Raw genomic sequence first — 18,962 nt, 5'->3', positions numbered from 1 at the left:
TACCACATCATAGCTTGGACAAACTGCTGATATTTTAAAAGTAACACAAACATCAAACAGAAAGAACTAGACTTAGGAACCAAACTCAGGTTTCTGTAGTTAACAGGCAGAATCTTAACACTGGGTCACCAAGACTACTCCTTCAGCCTGGCCTTGGCTAGCAAAAGATGGCCTTGTTATGTAGGTGAGCCCGCTTATGTACAAGCAAAAAAAATAAAAATAAAAAATATTTTCTGATAACTGGAATTTTTTTTTTCATTTTTGCAGCCACAGGGCTTTTAGCCAATTCAGATGCCTTGCTCCCCACAATTTGGAACATTCCCTTGGATTTGACCAAGTCAGGAAGAGATGGGAGAAAAGTGAAACAACAACAATAAAACCCCAAACACAAACACACACAAAGAATTGAGCAAAACAAACAAATGCACCATTTATATGATTACTGAGTGTTGTCATGGTAAGGAGAAATTAAAAGTAGCTGGTGGATAATCTTAAATTTTAGTCATTAGAAAAAATTTTAAGACAAAAGTCTAATTCAGTTACTTACCTGGAAATAAGGCTCAGGCTGGTGATCGTTCTCTGCCGTCTTAGAAGCTGAAAAAAACTGACACTTACCTTTCCTGTCAGAAGCAAGCCGAAACTCAGGAAAGGAGGTGCCTGCTCTCCATCGCCATGGAAGCAGGAAAATTTGCCTTCGTTGTTGGAAATGAGTAAAACTTCAGAAAAGGACTTGTACAGCAAAATCAACTTTAGATCTCAACCAAATTTTGGGAGATCAGGAACTCTCTGCAGGGGAGAAGCTCCCCAACCTCAGCAAATTATCCTTTTGGTTTGGGCAATAAAGATAGCCCAGGTTGGTATCAATCAATAATGAGATTTATCAAAGGTCAGGACCACCTTTGTAATCTCCTTCTTTTTTTTTCTTTTCTTTGAGATGGAGTCTCGCTCAGTCACCCAGGATGGAGTGCAGTGGCACGATCCCAGCTCACTGCAAGCTCCAACTCCCAGGCTCAGGCCATTCTCCTGCCTCAGCCTCCCGAGTAGCTGGGACTACAGGCACCCGCCACCGTGCCCGGCTAGTTTTTTGTATTTTTAGTAGAGACGGGTTTTCATCGTCTTAGCCAGGATGGTCTTGATCTCCTGACCTCGAGATCTGCCCACCTCGGCCTCCCAAAGTGCTGGGATTACAGGCGTGAGCCACCGCGCCCGTCCCTCTTTCTTTTTTTTTTTTTTTTTTTTTTTTTTTTTTGAGACGGAGTCTCGCTCTGTCGCCCAGGCTGGAGTGCAGTGGCGCGATCTCGGCTCACTGCAAGCTCCGCCTCCCGGGTTCACGCCATTCTCCTGCCTCAGCCTCCCGAGTAGCTGGGACTACAGGCGCCCAGAACCGCGCCCGGCTAATTTTTTGTATTTTTAGTAGAGACGGGGTTTCACCGTGGTCTCGATCTCCTGACCTTGTGATCCACCCGCCTCGGCCTCCCAAAGTGCTGGGATTACAGGCGTGAGCCACCGCGCCCGGCCCCCTCTTTCTTTTTTTTATCTTTATTGCTATAGTTCGTTTGGTCAGGAACTAGGAGTGCAACACTTGCTTTTTTCTGTTTTCCATTTGATTGAAATATTTTTCTCCATTCTTTTATTTTGAGCTTATGTATGGCACTGTATGCAAGATGGGTTTCTTGAAGACAGCATACTCAAATGGGTCTTGGTTCTTTATCCAGCTTGCCCCCGTGTCTTTCAAGTGGAGCATTTAGCCCATTTCCATTTAAGGTTAATCATGGTATGTGTGGATTTGATCCTGTCGTCATGCTGTCAGCTGGTTATTTTGCAGACTTGTGTATGTGGTTGGTTTTTGGCATCACTGGACTGTGTACTTCAGTGCGTTTTTGTACTGGATGGTGATGGTTTTTTCTTTCCATATTTAGTGCTTCCTTCAGGAGCTCTTGTAAGATAGATCTGGTGATAATGAATTCCCTTAGCATTTGTTTGTCTGAAAAGGATCTTATTTCTCCTTCACTTATGATGCTTCATTTTGCTGGACATGAAATTCTGGGTTGAAATTTCTTTTCTTTAAGAAGTTGAATATCTTTTCTGGTTTGTCGGGTTTCAGCTGAGAGGTCTGTTAAGTCTGATGGAATTCCCTTTGTAGGTGACCTTGCCTTTCTCCCCAGCTGCCTTTAACATACTTTTTTTTCATTTTGACCTTGGAAAATCTGATGACTGTGTGTCTTGGGGATGATCTTCTCATGACATATCTTACTGAGGTTCTCTGGATTTCCTGAATTTGATTGTTGGCTGTCTGGTTAGGTTGGGGATATTCTCATGAATGATACTCTGAAGTACGTTTTCCAAGTTGGTTCCATTCTCCTCATCCCTTTCAGGTACATCAATTCGTCACAGATTTGGTCATTTATATCATCCCATATTTCTCGGATATTTTGTTCATTGCTTTTCATTCTTTTTTTTCCCCATTCTTGTCTGCCTGTTTTATTTCAGAAAGCCAGTTTTCAAGATCTGAGATTCTTTCCTCTGCTTCGTCTGTTCTGCTGGGTGGTTTTGCACATGAGATGGAGCTGGTGAGACCTCTGCCGTCCTTACTCTGTTTGCCTCTCCCAGGGCTCCAGCTTGGGCACACCTGCTTACAGGGCACTCTCGGGTGCCCACACACACTACAATAATTTTCATAATGCCATCACACACAATCACCATGTGACTGCATTATGAAAATTCTTGTAGTGTGATTTACAGCTCTATCAGGTCAGTTATGTTTTTCTCTGTACTGCCTATTTTGTCTGTCATCTCCTGTAGTGTTGTACAATGATTTTTAGCTTCCTTGTATTGGATGACAACGTATTTCTTTCACTCAGTGAACTTTATTCCTACCCATATCCTGAACTCTGCTTGTATCATTTCAGACATCTCAGCCTCAGCCCAGTTCTGAACACTTGCTGGAGAGCTGATGCAGTCATTTGGAGGGAAGGAGGCATGCTGACTTTCTGAGTTCTCAGTATTCTTGCACAGATCCTTTCTCATCTTTATGGGCTTATCCTCCTTCAGTCGTTGAGGTTGCTGACCTTTGGACAGGATATTTTTCTTTTATTATATCTGATGACCTTGAGGATTTGATTGTGGTGTAAGGCGGACTCAGCCAACTGGTTTTGTTTTTGGAGGATTTTAGGGGGCCAACATGCAGCTCCCAATTCCTGAACTGTGTGCTTTAACTCTGGGGAACGTGTATTGGGCCCCATCTTTGTTCTCTCGCTCCTCCAGGTTTGGAGTCCACTGCACTGAGGGGATCCAAGTGCGGCAGCTGCAGCAGAATGCTAGCGGATGCAGGAGTCCCTGCCTCCCTGAGAGCGTTGACAAGGGGGTGGAGGCAAGACAGCTGGGGTGTGGGCCAGGGGGCCCCTGCTGACTCTGTGTGCTGTTACACTGGAGGCAGTGCTGGTTTGGGGTGGACTGCTGGCCAGTGCACCTCTGGGTGCCTTCTCTGAGCCCCCCCTCCCCCAAAGCAGCAGTGGTCGCTCAGGATATAAGAAGGTCCCTTTTTCTCTGCACAGCATTACCTCAAGGGTGAGATGTTGACAGGGATGGGGTTTTTGGCTCTGTTCCAACCACAGCTTCGTCTTCAGTGGCAGTTGGTGTGGGTTGGGGTGTGTGCTGCACTCCCATGTGCTATCAGGGCAAGTACAGAAAAACCCACCTGTGTAAACAGACACAGCAAAGGGATGTGAGAAGTTTCCATATAAAGGGCTGCAGTATGGAGAGGTGATGTGCAGGCTGGTTCATGGCTGTAGGGGCCACCTTGCTGCAGCTCTCCACTAATCAGGCACGGTCCACTGGTACAGAAGCTATGGTGTGTGCACCCGAGAGTGTCCTGTAAGCAGGTGTGGCCTGGCTGGGGTCCTGGGAGAGGCAAGCTGACTAAGGGGTGCTGAGGTCAGACCAGCCCCACCTGATGTGCAAAACTGCCTAGCAGAGATCAGGTCTCAGAGAACTCTCTCAAAAGTGAACCCCAGCACAGCACAACTGCTCTACACAAACATGGCCAGACTTCTTTTTTAAGCAACTCCCCTTTTGAAAGAAGGTAACTCTTAGACCTGATCTGTGCTGGGCAATCTTGCACATGAGACAGGGCTGGTCTGACCGCAGCACTCCTTAAGTGCTGGGATAAAGTGTCTCATAAGAGCAAGCAGAGCTAGAGAGATAGCTGTCCCTGCCCTCTGGGCTGCATATCATCTGACTTGTTGCTCTACAACTTTGTCTCCTGGAGGCTCCACCCGAGAGAGATGTAAGTTAGCAGTTACTTAATGTAATCACCCCAGGATGGAGGGTCTGTGCTGTGAGCCCAAGTCAGGGTTCCCTGTCTGGTGATGAACAGTGCAGGGTGTGTTATACCTGTGGGAAATGGACTGGTGTGTTCCTTGGGTCAACTACAGCTTGTTGGAGGTGTCGATATGGCACTTAGGGTCTTTGCTCCCTTGATATTCTGAGGGAAGCAAGGGCAGTTCCATGCAGAGGCAGCGGCAGAGAGGATTTCAGTTGCTCCTGGAAGCTCAGTCCAGGGAATTGCCAAGTTGCTACAGGCTTGATAGTTCCAGTGGGGGGCTGGCTGGAGACCCTGCCAGGGGGGCCTACCCATTGAGGAGATATGGAAATGGGCACCCACATAACAGTCTGGCCACTTTTCTGTGGGGCTGCTGTGGTATGCTGGGGGTCCACTCCAGTCCCCAATGGCCTCCTATTTTCCAGTGCCTGAAGGTATCAGCAGTGAAGTCTGCAAAAAGGCAAAGATGATAGCCTGCCCCTTCCTCTGGGAGCTCTGCACCTCGGAGGTATGAACCAGTTGCCAATCTGTACACACCTGTAGGATGTGGCTGGAGGCAAGTTGAGAAGTCCTGAACAGTCAGGAGGAACAGGAACAGGGACTTGCTTAAAAAAGAAGTCTGGTCACATTTTTGTAGAGTGGCTATGCTGTGCTGGGGGTTCACTTCAGCCCCTGGTTGCCTCAGACACCCTGAAACTTGAAGACTGAAATGGCTGAGTTGTCCAAACGGCAAAGATGACAGTCTGGTCCTTCCCCTGGAGCTCTGACTCAGGGAGGTCTGAAACCTCTGTCAGCCAGAGAACAGCAGTGAAGGTGGCTGGAGACCCTGGTTGAAAGCCTGCACCCAGTGTTTACAAATGTGGTCGGAGACTGACTTAAACACGAGTCTGGCCACATTTTTGGAGGGTGGCTGTGCTGCACTGAGACACCACTTCCACCCCTGGTCAGCTTGGGCTCTCCAAAGCCCATGGGCCAGAATGGCTAGGTACCCAAACAGCAAAGGTGGTGGCCCTCCCCTCTCTCTGGGAACTCTGTCCCAGGAAGGTTTCAAATCTCCGTTGGCCAGGGAACACTAGTGGGGGTAGCTAGAGGCCTCAGGTGGGAGGTCCTGTCCAGTGATGAGGAACAGGATCAGGGCCTGCTTACAGAAGCAGTCTGGCCATGATTTGGTAAAGCAGCTGTGCCGTGCCACAGGATCTCTTCTGCCCTTGATGGGTTTGTAGTCTCCAAAGCCCACACACTAGAATGACTAAGTTGTCTGAACAGGAAAGATGGGGGCCTGCCCCATCTTGTCTCTCAGAGTTTATCCTGTGTGATGCAGCTTAATGTTTAGGCTGTTAATTTTGCTGTCAACATTAGAGTTGTTCAGAAAGAATCTCACTGTTATCTTTTAGGTTAGATATATGAGAATTCATTTTTTTCCTGTAAATAAACCTGTTCATGTTTGTTCTCTGTAAAGAAGTCTCTTTCATCTATTTGACATTGATCACAGTCATGTAGGGCAGTAGTCAGTCTAAAACGACATGATAGGATTTCCATTTCCAGTGTTTCCTAGCTGTGTCTTACATTCTGCAGTTCAGAACTGAGCATTCTCAGCGGTCAAAATGCTAAGCTGTCCACTCTACTGAAATACTGATTTTTGCTAATGCTTCCTCATTCAATTTTACAGCCTTAAGAAGTTTATCATTATTCTCAGTTGTCAAAATGCTAAGCTGTCCACTGTACTTAAATGCTGACTTTTGTTAATGATCCTCCCTTAATTTTACAGCCTTTAGAAGTTTATCATTCTTTGCTTTCACACTTTCAATTTCCTCCAAAAGTTTCTTTTCCCTTAGCTGGCTCTGCTCTTTTATTTTGTCTACTTTCAGTCTCAGCATGGCAATTTCTTCCTGCAACATGCGATTTTCATGCAAGAGATCTTTTTCTTTCTTATTGGTAAGAGAAACCTAAGTAAACAAAGGGAACTTTTAATTAGCACTCAAGAGAATGACATATGATGATTTCTTCTGAAATTAAAGTATGACATTTATATTTGTATAAGGAAAGAATTCCCATAGTGGATATTTAACTGGAAAAAAGTTGGACAAAACTTCAAATCTAAAAATGTGTAAATTCCAAAAAGTTGAAATACTTATTTAAAGACCATGAAAAATAAGTCACTAGAGGATTTTTAGAATTTCAGAATTGGAAAAGCCCTTCTCTGAATTATAAAAAACACAAATGCATAAAATATAAGATTAATAAGCTTGAGTATATATTTTAAATTGGGTTTATTCTCTGATATCTAATCTATCAACCACACCATTGTAAGAACCTTAGCTATGCATATATTTGAACAGAAGCAATTTCTTAAAGTTCTTTAAGTTCCTTTTTCTGAAGAAAGTTTTATCAATATACCACTTTTCTAATATTTTTACAGTCAGTTATAAGAATTGCATTTATTCATAACTGTTTAAGCATTGTACCCTTCCACAATGTACATGTAGGCATCTAAACATTGCACTTCTGTTTTAAAAATCCTGTGTGCTTTCCAAAATACATAAAGTTGTCTTTTAAATAAATACACATATTAAAACATTTGAAAATGACTAAAGAAAATACCTCAGAATTCATTTTCTTTTCAGCCACTTCCATCTGCTCTTGTTTACCAGTCAGAATCTCTTGTGATATTCCAGCATTCTGTTCTTCCGAAACTTGCTTCTGGGTATCATTTTGTTCATCACTAGAAGAAATTTTGATTTTCATGAAATACTGGAGGTGTCCCTAAAATGATCTACAGGGCAACATGGTGCCATCAGATGTCATTCACACAATGCATATCTGCACATTAATCCAAGACAAGGCAAAGGGGTCTCACATCTCTTAACCCAGCTCTCCCCAACCATGATGGCACCAGGGACTGGTTTTGTGGAAGGTAATTTTTCTGTAGACCTGAGTTGGGGGATGGTTGCAGGATGATTCAAGCACATAACATTCATTGTGCATATTATTTCTATTATTACTTATATATAATGAAATAATTACATAGCTCACCATAATGTAGAATCAGTGGGAGCCTCAGCTTGTTTTCCTGCAACTAGATGGTCCCATCTGGGGGTGACAGTAGATGGTGACAGATCATAAAGCATTAGATTCTCATAAGGAGTGAACAACCTAGATCCCCTGTGTAAGCAGCTTACAACAGGGTTTGAGTCACACTACTATGACAATCCAATGCCACCACTGATCTGACAGGAAGAGGAGCTCAGGCAGTAATGTGAGTGACAGAGAGTGGCTTTAAACAGATGTAACTTTGCTTGCTCACCTGCCACTAGCCTCCTGCTCTGTGGTCCAGGTCCTAACAGTCCAGGGACTGGTACTGGTCCATGGCCTGGGGATTGGGAAGCCCTGTGTTAACCCATACTTTTTATATTTATTTTTGGGAAACACTTTCCACTTATATTCTTGATTCCTCTGTATTTTATAGACAACTCAGAAATTCCTTTTGGAACAAGACAGGGTCTAATATTGTGTTTTTAACATACAACTTTGAATTAATTTTATCTGTGTATGTGACAGAGATGTGAAATAAAGTAATCATTAATCACTTTTGATTTTACTTTTATTTCATGCATGTTAAGAATAAAACTGGGAAGTCCTAGGCAGAGCAATTGGGCAAGAGAAATAAAGGACATCCAAATTGGAAAAAAGAAAGTCAAATTATCTCTTCACCAATGATATGATCTTATCCCTAGAAAACCCTAAAGACTCCTACAAAACACTCCTAGACTTGATAAATGAATTCAGTAAAGTCTCAGAGGCTACAAAATGTACAAATACCAATGAGTAGTACCACTATACACTACCTACAACCAAGTTGCGAGTCACGTCAAGAACCCAGTCCCTTTGACAATGGCTGCAAAAGAGTAAAATACCTAGGAAAATACGTAACGAAGGAGGTGAGTCAACTATAAAAGGATAACTGGAAAACACCACTGAAGAAAATCAGAGATGACACAAATAAATGAACATACATCCTATGTTCCTGGACTGAAAGCACTGATATTGTGAAAATGATCATAGTGCCCAAAGAAGTCTACAGATCCAATACAATTTCTATCCAAGTACCAATGTCATTCTTCACAGAGTTATTTTAAAAAGCTGCCATTCATGTAGAACCACAACAGAGCCTGAATAGCAGCACACACACCAAGCAAAAGGAACATACATGTTGGCATCACATGACCTGAAAACTGTAATTATTTTTAATGAGGTAAAAATGCATAAGAATATTACTGTTATTGTACAGAGAAGACAGTGAACAAGAAAAGGAATTTAAAAAGAGAATATCACTACCATATACATATATTAACTGACAAAGAGACTAAAATCTCCTACTGGAGTTTATGTTAGGACTTGAACAAAAGCTTCTAGAAATACCAATAACAGAAACAAGGCAATTAATTTTAAGGAATAAATTATGCAAAGAAATATGTATTTTAAAAAATGTAAATAGATCTTCCTGAGAGCTATTATTAACCAATTCATCGTGACCACAATTTTAAAATGAGGTCTAAAATTCTGGAATACAAAATAGTTTCATTTTGAACATAGTTAATTGAAGGCAACTTTTAAACAGAAAATGTTAGTTAAAGTTGAGTATAACTTAGGAAAGAAATGACCTGTACCAATGGTAACAAGAAGCCACCCAGAGCCAGTTTGAAATCTAATCAACCAATCAATGACCACTGGTCTTGCTCACCAACCAATACAGATGTGAGCAGCTTGCTTCTGAAATACAGCCAAGCAGCAGCACCTGCTCCATCAGAATAGCCAGTGCCGGACCAGTATTCCTCTTACTATAGGAAGCAAAAAATTTCCAACTCTCTCATTTTATTTCAAATACCAAAGGTTCATAATCCCTTGAAAAGAATTTGTAAGTTCATTAAATGTGCCACCCCAATTTTTTTTTTTTAAAGCAGGTGGCCAGGTGCAGTGGCTCATGCCTGTAATCCTAGCACTTTGAAGGGCCAAAGTAGGTGGATCACCTGAGGTAAAGAGTTCGAGACCAGCCTGCCCAACAAGGTGAAATTAGTAGTCTCTACTAAAAATACACAAATTAGCCAGGTGTGGTGGCATGCCGCTGTAATCCCAGCTCCTCAGGAGACTAAGGCAGGAGAAATACATGAACCCAGGAGGCGGAGGGTGCAGTGAACTGAGACCCCACCACTGCACTCCAGCATGGGTGATAGAGTGAGACTCTATCTCAAAAATCAAATCAAATAAAATACTAGTAAAGTTTGCAATTCCTCTGACTCAGTTTACCATAATTACAATTATGATTACAAATAAAAGAATAAATAATGAATAACCACAATATTGGGCTTTTCTCCCTAAATAAAAAAATTAATATAAAGAATGTAGCTTATTATAAAAAGCCAAAACAATTATTAAAATGCATATAATTACCAGACAAAACTAATAGAATGACCCATGTCAAAATTTTAAAGTGAGAATCAATCAAACAACATACCCAGGATAAACTCCATTCACTCATTTAATAACGATTTATTAGGTAGCTACATCCAATACGCTAGGCCTTTTTCTAGGCAGTGAGGATACAGTAGTGAAAAATAAAATCCTTATTCATGAGAGTGAGATAAACACACAATAACAACAGACAGAGAAGACAAAAGATACAGTATGTTAGAGGAGAAAAACTAAAGCAGGAAAATGAAACGTTTATGTGTTTGATGGGGAGGGTGGTAGGAAAGTTGGGATGGTCAGAAAAGTCTCTGCTGAGAAAGGGGATTTCTTTCTTTCTGATACAAAAAACCTTTTATTTGTATATCAAAGACTCTAAGAAATGATGATATAAGGTTAAGAGTGTTGATGTCAAGATACAAATGGATTTGAAGTTAGAGATGATAAATCACTTTGTTTCATTGAACCTTCCCTTGGTTACATTAGAGAGCCTCCCTGGTACACTCCCAGTTGAATCTTAAGCATGATGCATCTGGGTAGTACATGGTTCTTCCTCAGAAAGTGGTTGTTCCATAATGTGTTTCTTTTTACCCTTTTTCTACTTCTTAGCAGAAAGGAGGTTTTAAATAAAGAACTGAAGGAATGGAAAGAGTAAGCTAGGAGGATATCCGTGGAAAAAGCATTCCGGACACAGGGAACTGCCAAGTACAGAGGTGTGCTTGGAGTCTTTAAGCACTAGGGGTAGAGAAGGGATGGCAAGAAGTTCAGTGTGGCTAAAGCAGAGCAAGGGAGATAATTAGGAGGAAATTTGATACATACTCAGAGTGAAATGGGAGGCAATCAGAAGGGCTGGGGCACAGGACTGACACAATTTGACTTATATTTTAGGTACATCCACTGAGTTAAGAATTGATGAAAAGGGAAGTTTTTAAAAGCCAGGACTATCAATTACCAGTCTATGACACTCATGTAGACTGCAGATGAGAGTGGCTCAGATGTAGAAGATATGACTGGCTTCTGGACATATTCTTCAGATAGACCTGACAAGATTTACTGAGAGAATAGATGTAAGGTGTGAGAGACGGAGAGAGAGATGAGTCAAGAATGACAACGAGATTTTTGGCAGAGCAACTGGAAGCGTTGCCCTTAACCAAAGTAGGAAAGAATACATGAGCGGTAGATTTCAGAAAGGCCATTAGTAGCCCAATTTTGGGTCTGACAAGTGTGTGATACCCAATAGCTAACCAAATAGAGATATCAAGTAGGCAGGCTCATATGGAAATCTGGAATTAGGGAGAGAGATCTGAGCCAGAGACATACATTTGGAAATCACTAGCATATACACGGTAGAAAAAGTCACGAGGGCCTGGGTGCAGTGGCTCATACTTGCAACCCCAACACTTTGTGAGGCCAAGGCAGAGAGATCACCTGAGGTCAGGAGTTTGAGACCAGGCTGGCCAACATAGGGAAATGCTGTCTCTACTAAAAATACAAAAATTAGCCGAGCATGGTGGCACGAACCTGTAATGCCAGCTACTCAGGAGGCTGAGGCAGGAGAATCACTTGAACCCAGGAGGTGGAGGTTGCAGTGAGCCGAGATCACACCACTGAACTCCAGCCTGGGTGACAGAGTGAAACTCTGTCTCAAAAAAAGAAAAAGTCATGAGAGAGAAGATTGAGGACTGAGCCCTCGGAAAAAACAATGTCCAAATGGAGAAAGATGAGGAGGAGCAAGCAAAAGAGGCCATGATGAATGGATTAGAAAGGCAGGAGGAAAAGCCTGAGGGACTGAGGTCCTGAAAGCCAAGTTGAAGACGCTGTTAGAGAGGAGATATCCTCCATTGGCTCAAATTCTGCTAACAGATTAAATAAAATGAAGTGTACGAAAAATGCCTAGATTTATTACAGAAAAAAATTAGTGATAATCTTGAGGAAAAACAACGTTGGAGGAGTACTGAAACTGAAAACTTACTGGTGTGAGATCAAGAGTGAATGAAAAGAAAATTGAGTTCATGAGTGTAGACATGTTCTTTTAAGGACATCATACTTAGAAGTCATGCCTGAGAATGTGGTTATTTTCTTCCACAGTCATGGAAAATAATAGACAATTAATTTCAAATTTTATATAACAGGTGTAGTCTTCAAATTTTACATAACAATTATATATTTTAAAAGTTATAAAATTATACACATGTGGCATTAAAAATGCCAGACTTAGGTGTTAAATCCTTAAAACTATAGAACTAAAAGTCACCTTAAACAATTCTAGATTCCATAAGCTGAATATCACTTTGTTCATGCTTATACATAAAGACCAAGAAACACTAAACGTTTCAAGGAGAGTATTTCTGGCTTGATAAAAATCAGCCAATTCTAGAACAGTTGATACTCATCAAATATACAAAGTAATTGATCACAGTAAACTACTGAGTTCTATTAACAGGAATAAAGTGGCAGAAATGCAGAAAATAGTCTTATGTTATAAATGAAATTTAAAAAATTATATGAAGTCACTGTGGAAAAATGTGGTGTGGTGAATACTGAAATATATCCTTTTCTAAAAGGAAGGATAATGTCACACATGCCGGACACTTTTATGAATAAGAGTTACTGCATTAGTAGCACCTTCCTTTTAGCACAAGGTCAGCACATTAGCACCTGTGGGCCAAATCCCACTGCCTGTTTTTGTAAGTCAAGTATCTTGGAACCCAGCCACGCTTATTCACTCTACAGTTCACAGAGTCAATTAGCTGGGTGTGATGTTGCACACCTGTGGTCCCAGCTAGCAGAGAGGCTGAGGTGGGAGGATCACTAGAGCCCAGAAAGTTGAGGCTGCAGTGAGCCATGATCACAAAACCGCACTCCAGCCTGGACAACAGAGACCCTGTCTCAAAATTATATATACAGTCTGCAAAGCCTAAAATATTTACTAACTGACTCTTTGCAGAAAAATCTGACCAAATTCTGGTTTAGTAGATGAAAGATCCTTTGATACATTTTAATAAAAGTTTTACCCAATATACTGAAATGTTTATATTAAATATAGATTCCCATACAATCCCTTGGCAATATTCAGATTGAAGATCCAATATTTCAGCACTCAGGCACTGACAACAAAAATTTAATAACTAGCAATCAAGGTACAGTGTCAATGGAGCATGCAGCTTCCATTTGCAACACAGCAGATATTACAAGAATTCTAACAAAATTATCTTAAGATGTGTTATCAAAGTAAAGGTTTTAAATACATTTTAATTGTGAAATAATCCGTATATTCTAGCTCTAACCTCATTTGTAAAAAATGGTTCCATACTACATTATTTTCTAAGAATGAAAATTGAGCTATTTCCTATTGGTAAGGATTTACTTTTAATAATGATAAATTCCTACTGATAAGGATCCATCTTTTGATATAATGATGCTGTAATAAATGTTCTTATATGTAAGTATATACGTAACTAATCTATACAAGTATCCTTAACATACATATATAACCTTACTATGTTATATATGTGTGTGTGAATATGCTACTCAATTAATGTTCGAAATGCATTTACCAACAGTGTACGACATGTCTTTTTCAATGAGACCATTTCCTTTGCAGCAACACAGATGGAGCTGGCGGCCACTATTCTAAGCAAACTAATGCAGAAACAGAAAATCAAATGCCACATATTCTTACTCATTTAGTGGAAACTAAACAATGAGAACTCATGGACACAAAGAGGAGAATAACAGGCAAAAGGGTCTACTTGAGGGTGGAGCATGGCTGGAGGGAGACGACCAAAAAACTACCTTTTGGGTATTTTGCTTATTATGTGGCTGATGAAATAATCTGTAGCCCAAACTTCCATGATACAGTTTACCTATATAACAAACTGCACATGTACCTCTGAAGCTAAAATAAAAGTTCACTAAAATGTAAAGAAATTCCTTTCCCCTCACATTTGCCAATACTCATTATTTTTCAAATAAATTAATGACTGGAAAAAATGGTAACTCATTTTTTGCTGATTTTCATTTTTCTGATTACCAGGCAAGGCTGAATATCCTAGGAAAAATATAAAATTTTTAATCATGAATATTAGCCCAAATTAGGATTAGTTTGACAGCATATGGCTGTCTCCTATTAAATGTTGTCATAGGCTTACCTGTGATACTCTTCATTCTCAGTGTCAGGAAATTGCTGACTTTCAGGTGTTCTGCTCTTGCTTTGTGGAATTAATCCATCATCACCATTGCCAGCAGTGGCATCATTAGTCAGGTTTTCTGGTAATCCCATATTATTACTTCCGTGCTTCTTCATGTCTTCTTCAGCCTTGAGTGGAAGTTTGATATTAAGGATATTCACTTTATTGAATAAAAAGAACCTTTTTGATTGATTTTATCAATTGACTCAGTTTGTCATTATTGTAGTCATTAAAAATATTTCACACTTAAGTTTGATCATATATACAGAACAATTACCCTCTAATTTTAAGATGTAATTATCATATCATTGTAAAGTTTGCTTCATTTCTGCTTGACTGAATAAAACAGAATTTTTCAAAATTCAAAAAGGGCCCTCCTTCATTTTGTGCTTTTATTCCCAATGACTCTTCAGAATCTTATATATGTATTTATCCCATTTGACTCGTGGAAACACACAAATAAAAAGACAAAGATGCAAAATGTGTCTTCTTCTGTCTTTACCACCTAGATCTCACATTAAGCAGTCAGATTTAGAGGATGAGACACTGTGGGGCTTCAGGAATAGAAAGGAAGATTGCACTTTTCTGCACTGAGATATTCTTCTCCCCCACTGCCTTTGATCATTTTTTTTCATTTGGTCCCTGGGATATCAAAAACATGATGGTTCTCACTGAAACATGGGAACCACAGTTCGCCACAACACAAGGAGCAGAGTGAAACTGCTGAGGTACAAGCGTGGATGCCCAGAAAATAAGATGTTCCCCAAATTTCACATTCGATAGCCGTACAGTTTTCTAGCTGGAAGATACACAGAATAAGAAATTATCTTCTTTAGCCACATTAACTATTGATAATCAGACTAAAACCAAGAAAGATAAAATGATTGATCCAAAGCTCCTAAAGTCGCATGACCTAGCACTTTACGGCACCATTCAGGATTATTCCATAATAATGAAAGAATATTTCTAGGGTTTGTATCTCTTTAAAACTCAATCTACAGAATTCTTTCTGAGTTAAATATTAAATTTTTCACTGATGATTTATGCTACTTACATGATAGGATCATGTGTGCCTATACTTACAACACTTTATTAAACAACATAATGTAAAAATCTAATTCAACAGAAACATTTGAATATAATGGTATACCTCTCTATCACAATCCTTGTTTATTTCTGGTTCTTGAGACATTTCCTGCAAATGCAAAAATAGAAGGTTAATTTGCTTGTTGTATTTCTGTGATGTTTCCTCTTTTGGAATGCATGTTTTAAAAATAATTTTATTTTAAGTAATCAAGTATAGACAATGAAAAATTAGAAAATAATTAAAATTAAAATTTAACTGTTAAAATAAATAATTAATTAAAATTAAAAATTAACTTTTTAATCTACGTTCAGCTACTGCCACATCACTGGCTTCTGACTAACATGAGAAAAATAATTCACCTTAGCCAATGGGAGAAGATCAACATGAACCAGCAAACTTAACTTTGTCACCATTTGTTTGGACTCCACTTAATTTATTACGTGTTAAATCTGCCAAAAATGCATCAGCGGATGATTTGTAGTGTTGCAAAGTCTTCCTCACTTGAAAAGAGTTTACCTCACCAAACCCTAACCAGTGAGCCTCTACAGATTACTAACTGAATTGTAGGCATGCTTTCAGTTATTAGGAGCTGAAATCAACACCAAACAGAAAGAAATGCAAATTCTTAAATTTTAATTGAAATTATATGTCATAATATGATAGTGTTATGTATCTAGTTTATCTGCTTAAGTCCAGTTCTAATATATTCTAATGTGTACTAATGACAGTGGATAAAAATTTTAATAATCTGTACTCATTTTCTGCAACTGCAGTAAGTTCAAATGTTATTGTGTTTCTGCACTAACACCAAAGGTCCCATTCTGCAAGATACGATTCTTGTAATAGGCATTTGGGTTGCTTTTATGACCTGGTTCCCTCCCTGAAGAGAAACGCTGAGGTCAATGAGAGATCACAAGGCAGAATATATCTTTCACCTTGCTATCAGTGACTGCAATATAAAACTGCAGATTTTCAATCACTGGCCATGATTACTCTTCAACCACGAATCCAGCTCAGGGACCATCAGTGTTACATTGTTCATAATTCTATTGCTTAATAATATAATCCAATAATTGATGTTACTTTCTTTATTATGTCAGGGTGTTGTAAGAATAAAAGAACAAAGTTCTGGAATTTCTTTTGCCTCTATTCCAAAAGGAAAGATTACCTATAAGCTAATCAAAAAGGCAGATAAGAATATTTTAAATAAGAATATTGTAAAGTAAGAGTATTTTAAAGTTTATAGTGGTTATGTTTTTTAAGGTAAGTTTCAAATGCTAACTTAGAATCTATTGATTCTTCTGTTAATGAGGTTGCTGAATTTGTTAAATTTTATGAATCAATTAAAAAGTTCTTAGAAAAAAGAATCTATTGATTCTCAAAACCTAGTCTGAAAGATAATTTCATTTGGACTACCTAATATTATTAAAGCAAAGAAAACAACATTAAATCAAACATTTAAATGTAAAATTTTCCATGCCTCTGGCTGGTTATTTTCACTGCCTTTAAGCCTTTGTGATTCTTCCTCTGATGTCAGCTTTAAGTCTTGTTCTGTTGAGAAATCCATATATTCAGTTAAAATGAACCACTTAGAACAGTTAAAAACTATTGCCTTTATAAAAATAGATTTAAGACAACATTTTATTTTATCTCATAAATTGAGTGTTTAGTGTTTCATGAAATAGTTACTTAGGAAATCACTCTCTAAGACTTCAACAAACCACTTGGGGAGACGCCTGATGAGATTCACTCACAAATTCATCCACCCAACATAAATGAACAAAACCACCAGAAACACAATTTTAAAATACAGTAGAAACATATAAGGTAACACAGAATGTTGTTCTCCACTTCCTAATCATGAAGCAGTAAATGTAATGAAAAGGAAATTTAGTTTTAAAGAGAAACAAGTTTTCCTGCACTTAGCTACTCTGACTCTAAGGATAGTAACAGGCAGGGCCCAGGTAAGGTTGTGTTGACGCTGTCCAAGAAGCCAGAGCCCACAGGTATGGGTCCAGACATCCCAGAGCAAGGTTCAGAAAACAAATTCCTTTACCGTCTCCCCTTCCCCTCAGCATTTACTCATAGCTATTTGTACAAATGTATATATTTTGCAAGTTCTTCTTTTCCTTCAATGTAGTTGCAAAGTCACAAGCTATGCTGAGGTTGCAAAACTGTCACTATATGATTAACTGCCTTTGTTCTGCTTCTGTAAGCTTGCCTTCATAAGCCAGGCTCTGTCTTTGTTCAGGACTCAGCATTTGGATGCAAATCCACTGAACCGGTGTGCACCTAAATAAAATCCTCCTGTTTCACCCACTGGGTCTCTCCTGCCTCCTGTTTTCTGCAACAATAGTACCTTATAAATGATTTCCAAAAATACTACTGACACCTTTATTAGTGCACAATGACTTCCTAATATCTAAAATGTTTCCCTCTACTATTCTGACAAATTTATTTTCTTTTCTTTTTTTTTTTCTTCTTCTTCTTCTTTTTTTTTTTTTTTTTTTTTTTTTTTGAGCCAGGGTCTTTCTCTGTCACCAGGCTGGAGTGCAGTGGCACAATCTCAGCTCACTGCAACCTCTGACTCCCTGGTTCAAGCGATTCTCCTGTCTCAGTCTCCCAAGAAGCTGGGATTACAGGCATGCACCATCATGCCCAGCTATTTTTCATATTTGTAGTAGAGATGATGTTTCATGATTGGCCAGGATGTTCCTGATCTTTTGACCTTGTGATCCACCTCCTCCAGCCCCCCAAAATGCTGGGATTACAGTTGTGAGACACAACAACTGGCCTTATTTTCATCTTTTAAAACAATGATATGTGAAGTCTTCCTTGATTCTGCATGTCTTTCCCCAGATAAAAAGGTACCTCCTTCTTGAGGCTGCCTTCTGACTTCACTGATTTTTCTACTGCATCTTTACCACCTGAACTCTACGTTATTCCCCCACATATCTGTCCCCTCTGCTCCAAGACTGCAGAGAACAGTCTTGCACATCATCTTTGTAAAAACAGTCTTTATTTTACTCAGAAATTTCTTATTGAGTCCTGCTACATACATGCTAGGCATTAGGGTTTAAAAACAATGAAAATAAAGCATATCAGGGATGGCTTTTCTAGAACACATGCCCAAGCACAGACTGAAATATTGAGGCTAGCCAGATTAAAAGTGGTAGAGGGAAGGAAAGGGTAACAGCATTCCACACAGCAGCAAGAGCAGGAGTGAGGCCTGAAAGAGTGAACGAGTGAGTAGGACATTACCAGCAACTCAGTAATGCCAGAGAAAGGGCGCACAGGGAAAAGGGCTAAAGATGGAGAGTGGGGCAGAAGTCAGATTATGAAACCTGATGTGTAATTTTAAGATGCTTGGACACTAATGTTCAAGAGTGATCCCTGGTCCTATCTGCATTTAGAAAAATATCATTTTAATGCCAAAACCAATATTCCTAGTGAGCCAATAGTCATTAAGACAAGGTGACAGATAGCTCTTGTGGACACAGCTGAGATGTTACTATGTAGCAAATTCTCAATAATTCTCATGAGCACTTGGAAAGTCAATTCTATAATAATTCAAAGAAATTATAATAAATCACTTAATATTTGGTTTGGGAAGGTGCTTTCTAAAGTTATAGTGCATATGAATATAATTCATAGTTGTGAATTCAGAGATGTGACAATAAAGCAATGAAAATACACTGTGTTTGAGTCAGTAATCTTCAGATTTCTATATCGTCTTCCTACCCGGTCTGTAAATTCTAAGTATAATCTTGGTACTCACTCTCAAGTTTACGTTAAATACTAGCCTATAAAAAAAACTCTTTCTCTTACTTCTTTTTGTTATTTATATGTTGCTGTTATTAAAGGAAGAACACAAAAATGCCCCACTGAAGTCAAGCAGGGC

General features: G+C 39.4%; 1 protein-coding gene across 1 annotated transcript in view; it reads right to left on the bottom strand.

Annotated features, from left to right (window-relative positions):
- Nucleotides 1-1,715: 1,715 nt before the first annotated feature.
- LOC135965561 (POTE ankyrin domain family member G-like) overlaps nt 1,716-18,962 on the bottom strand; it is a 33,162-nt gene continuing 15,915 nt past the window's right edge. The window contains exons 8-13 of the mRNA XM_065522608.1: nt 16,542-16,612; nt 15,125-15,169; nt 13,936-14,102; nt 6,923-7,043; nt 6,091-6,267; nt 1,716-5,991 (exon numbers count right to left, since the gene is read on the bottom strand). Coding sequence (XP_065378680.1) covers nt 5,929-5,991; nt 6,091-6,267; nt 6,923-7,043; nt 13,936-14,102; nt 15,125-15,169; nt 16,542-16,612 — 644 coding nt within the window. The 3' untranslated portion in view covers nt 1,716-5,928. The remainder of the gene's footprint in view (nt 5,992-6,090; nt 6,268-6,922; nt 7,044-13,935; nt 14,103-15,124; nt 15,170-16,541; nt 16,613-18,962) is intronic.

Source organism: Macaca fascicularis, chromosome 10 (genome assembly GCF_037993035.2).
Source record: "Macaca fascicularis isolate 582-1 chromosome 10, T2T-MFA8v1.1".
In the NCBI taxonomy this organism is placed as follows: Eukaryota; Metazoa; Chordata; class Mammalia; order Primates; family Cercopithecidae; genus Macaca; species Macaca fascicularis.
This window is presented reverse-complemented; position numbering and strand designations above follow the sequence as displayed.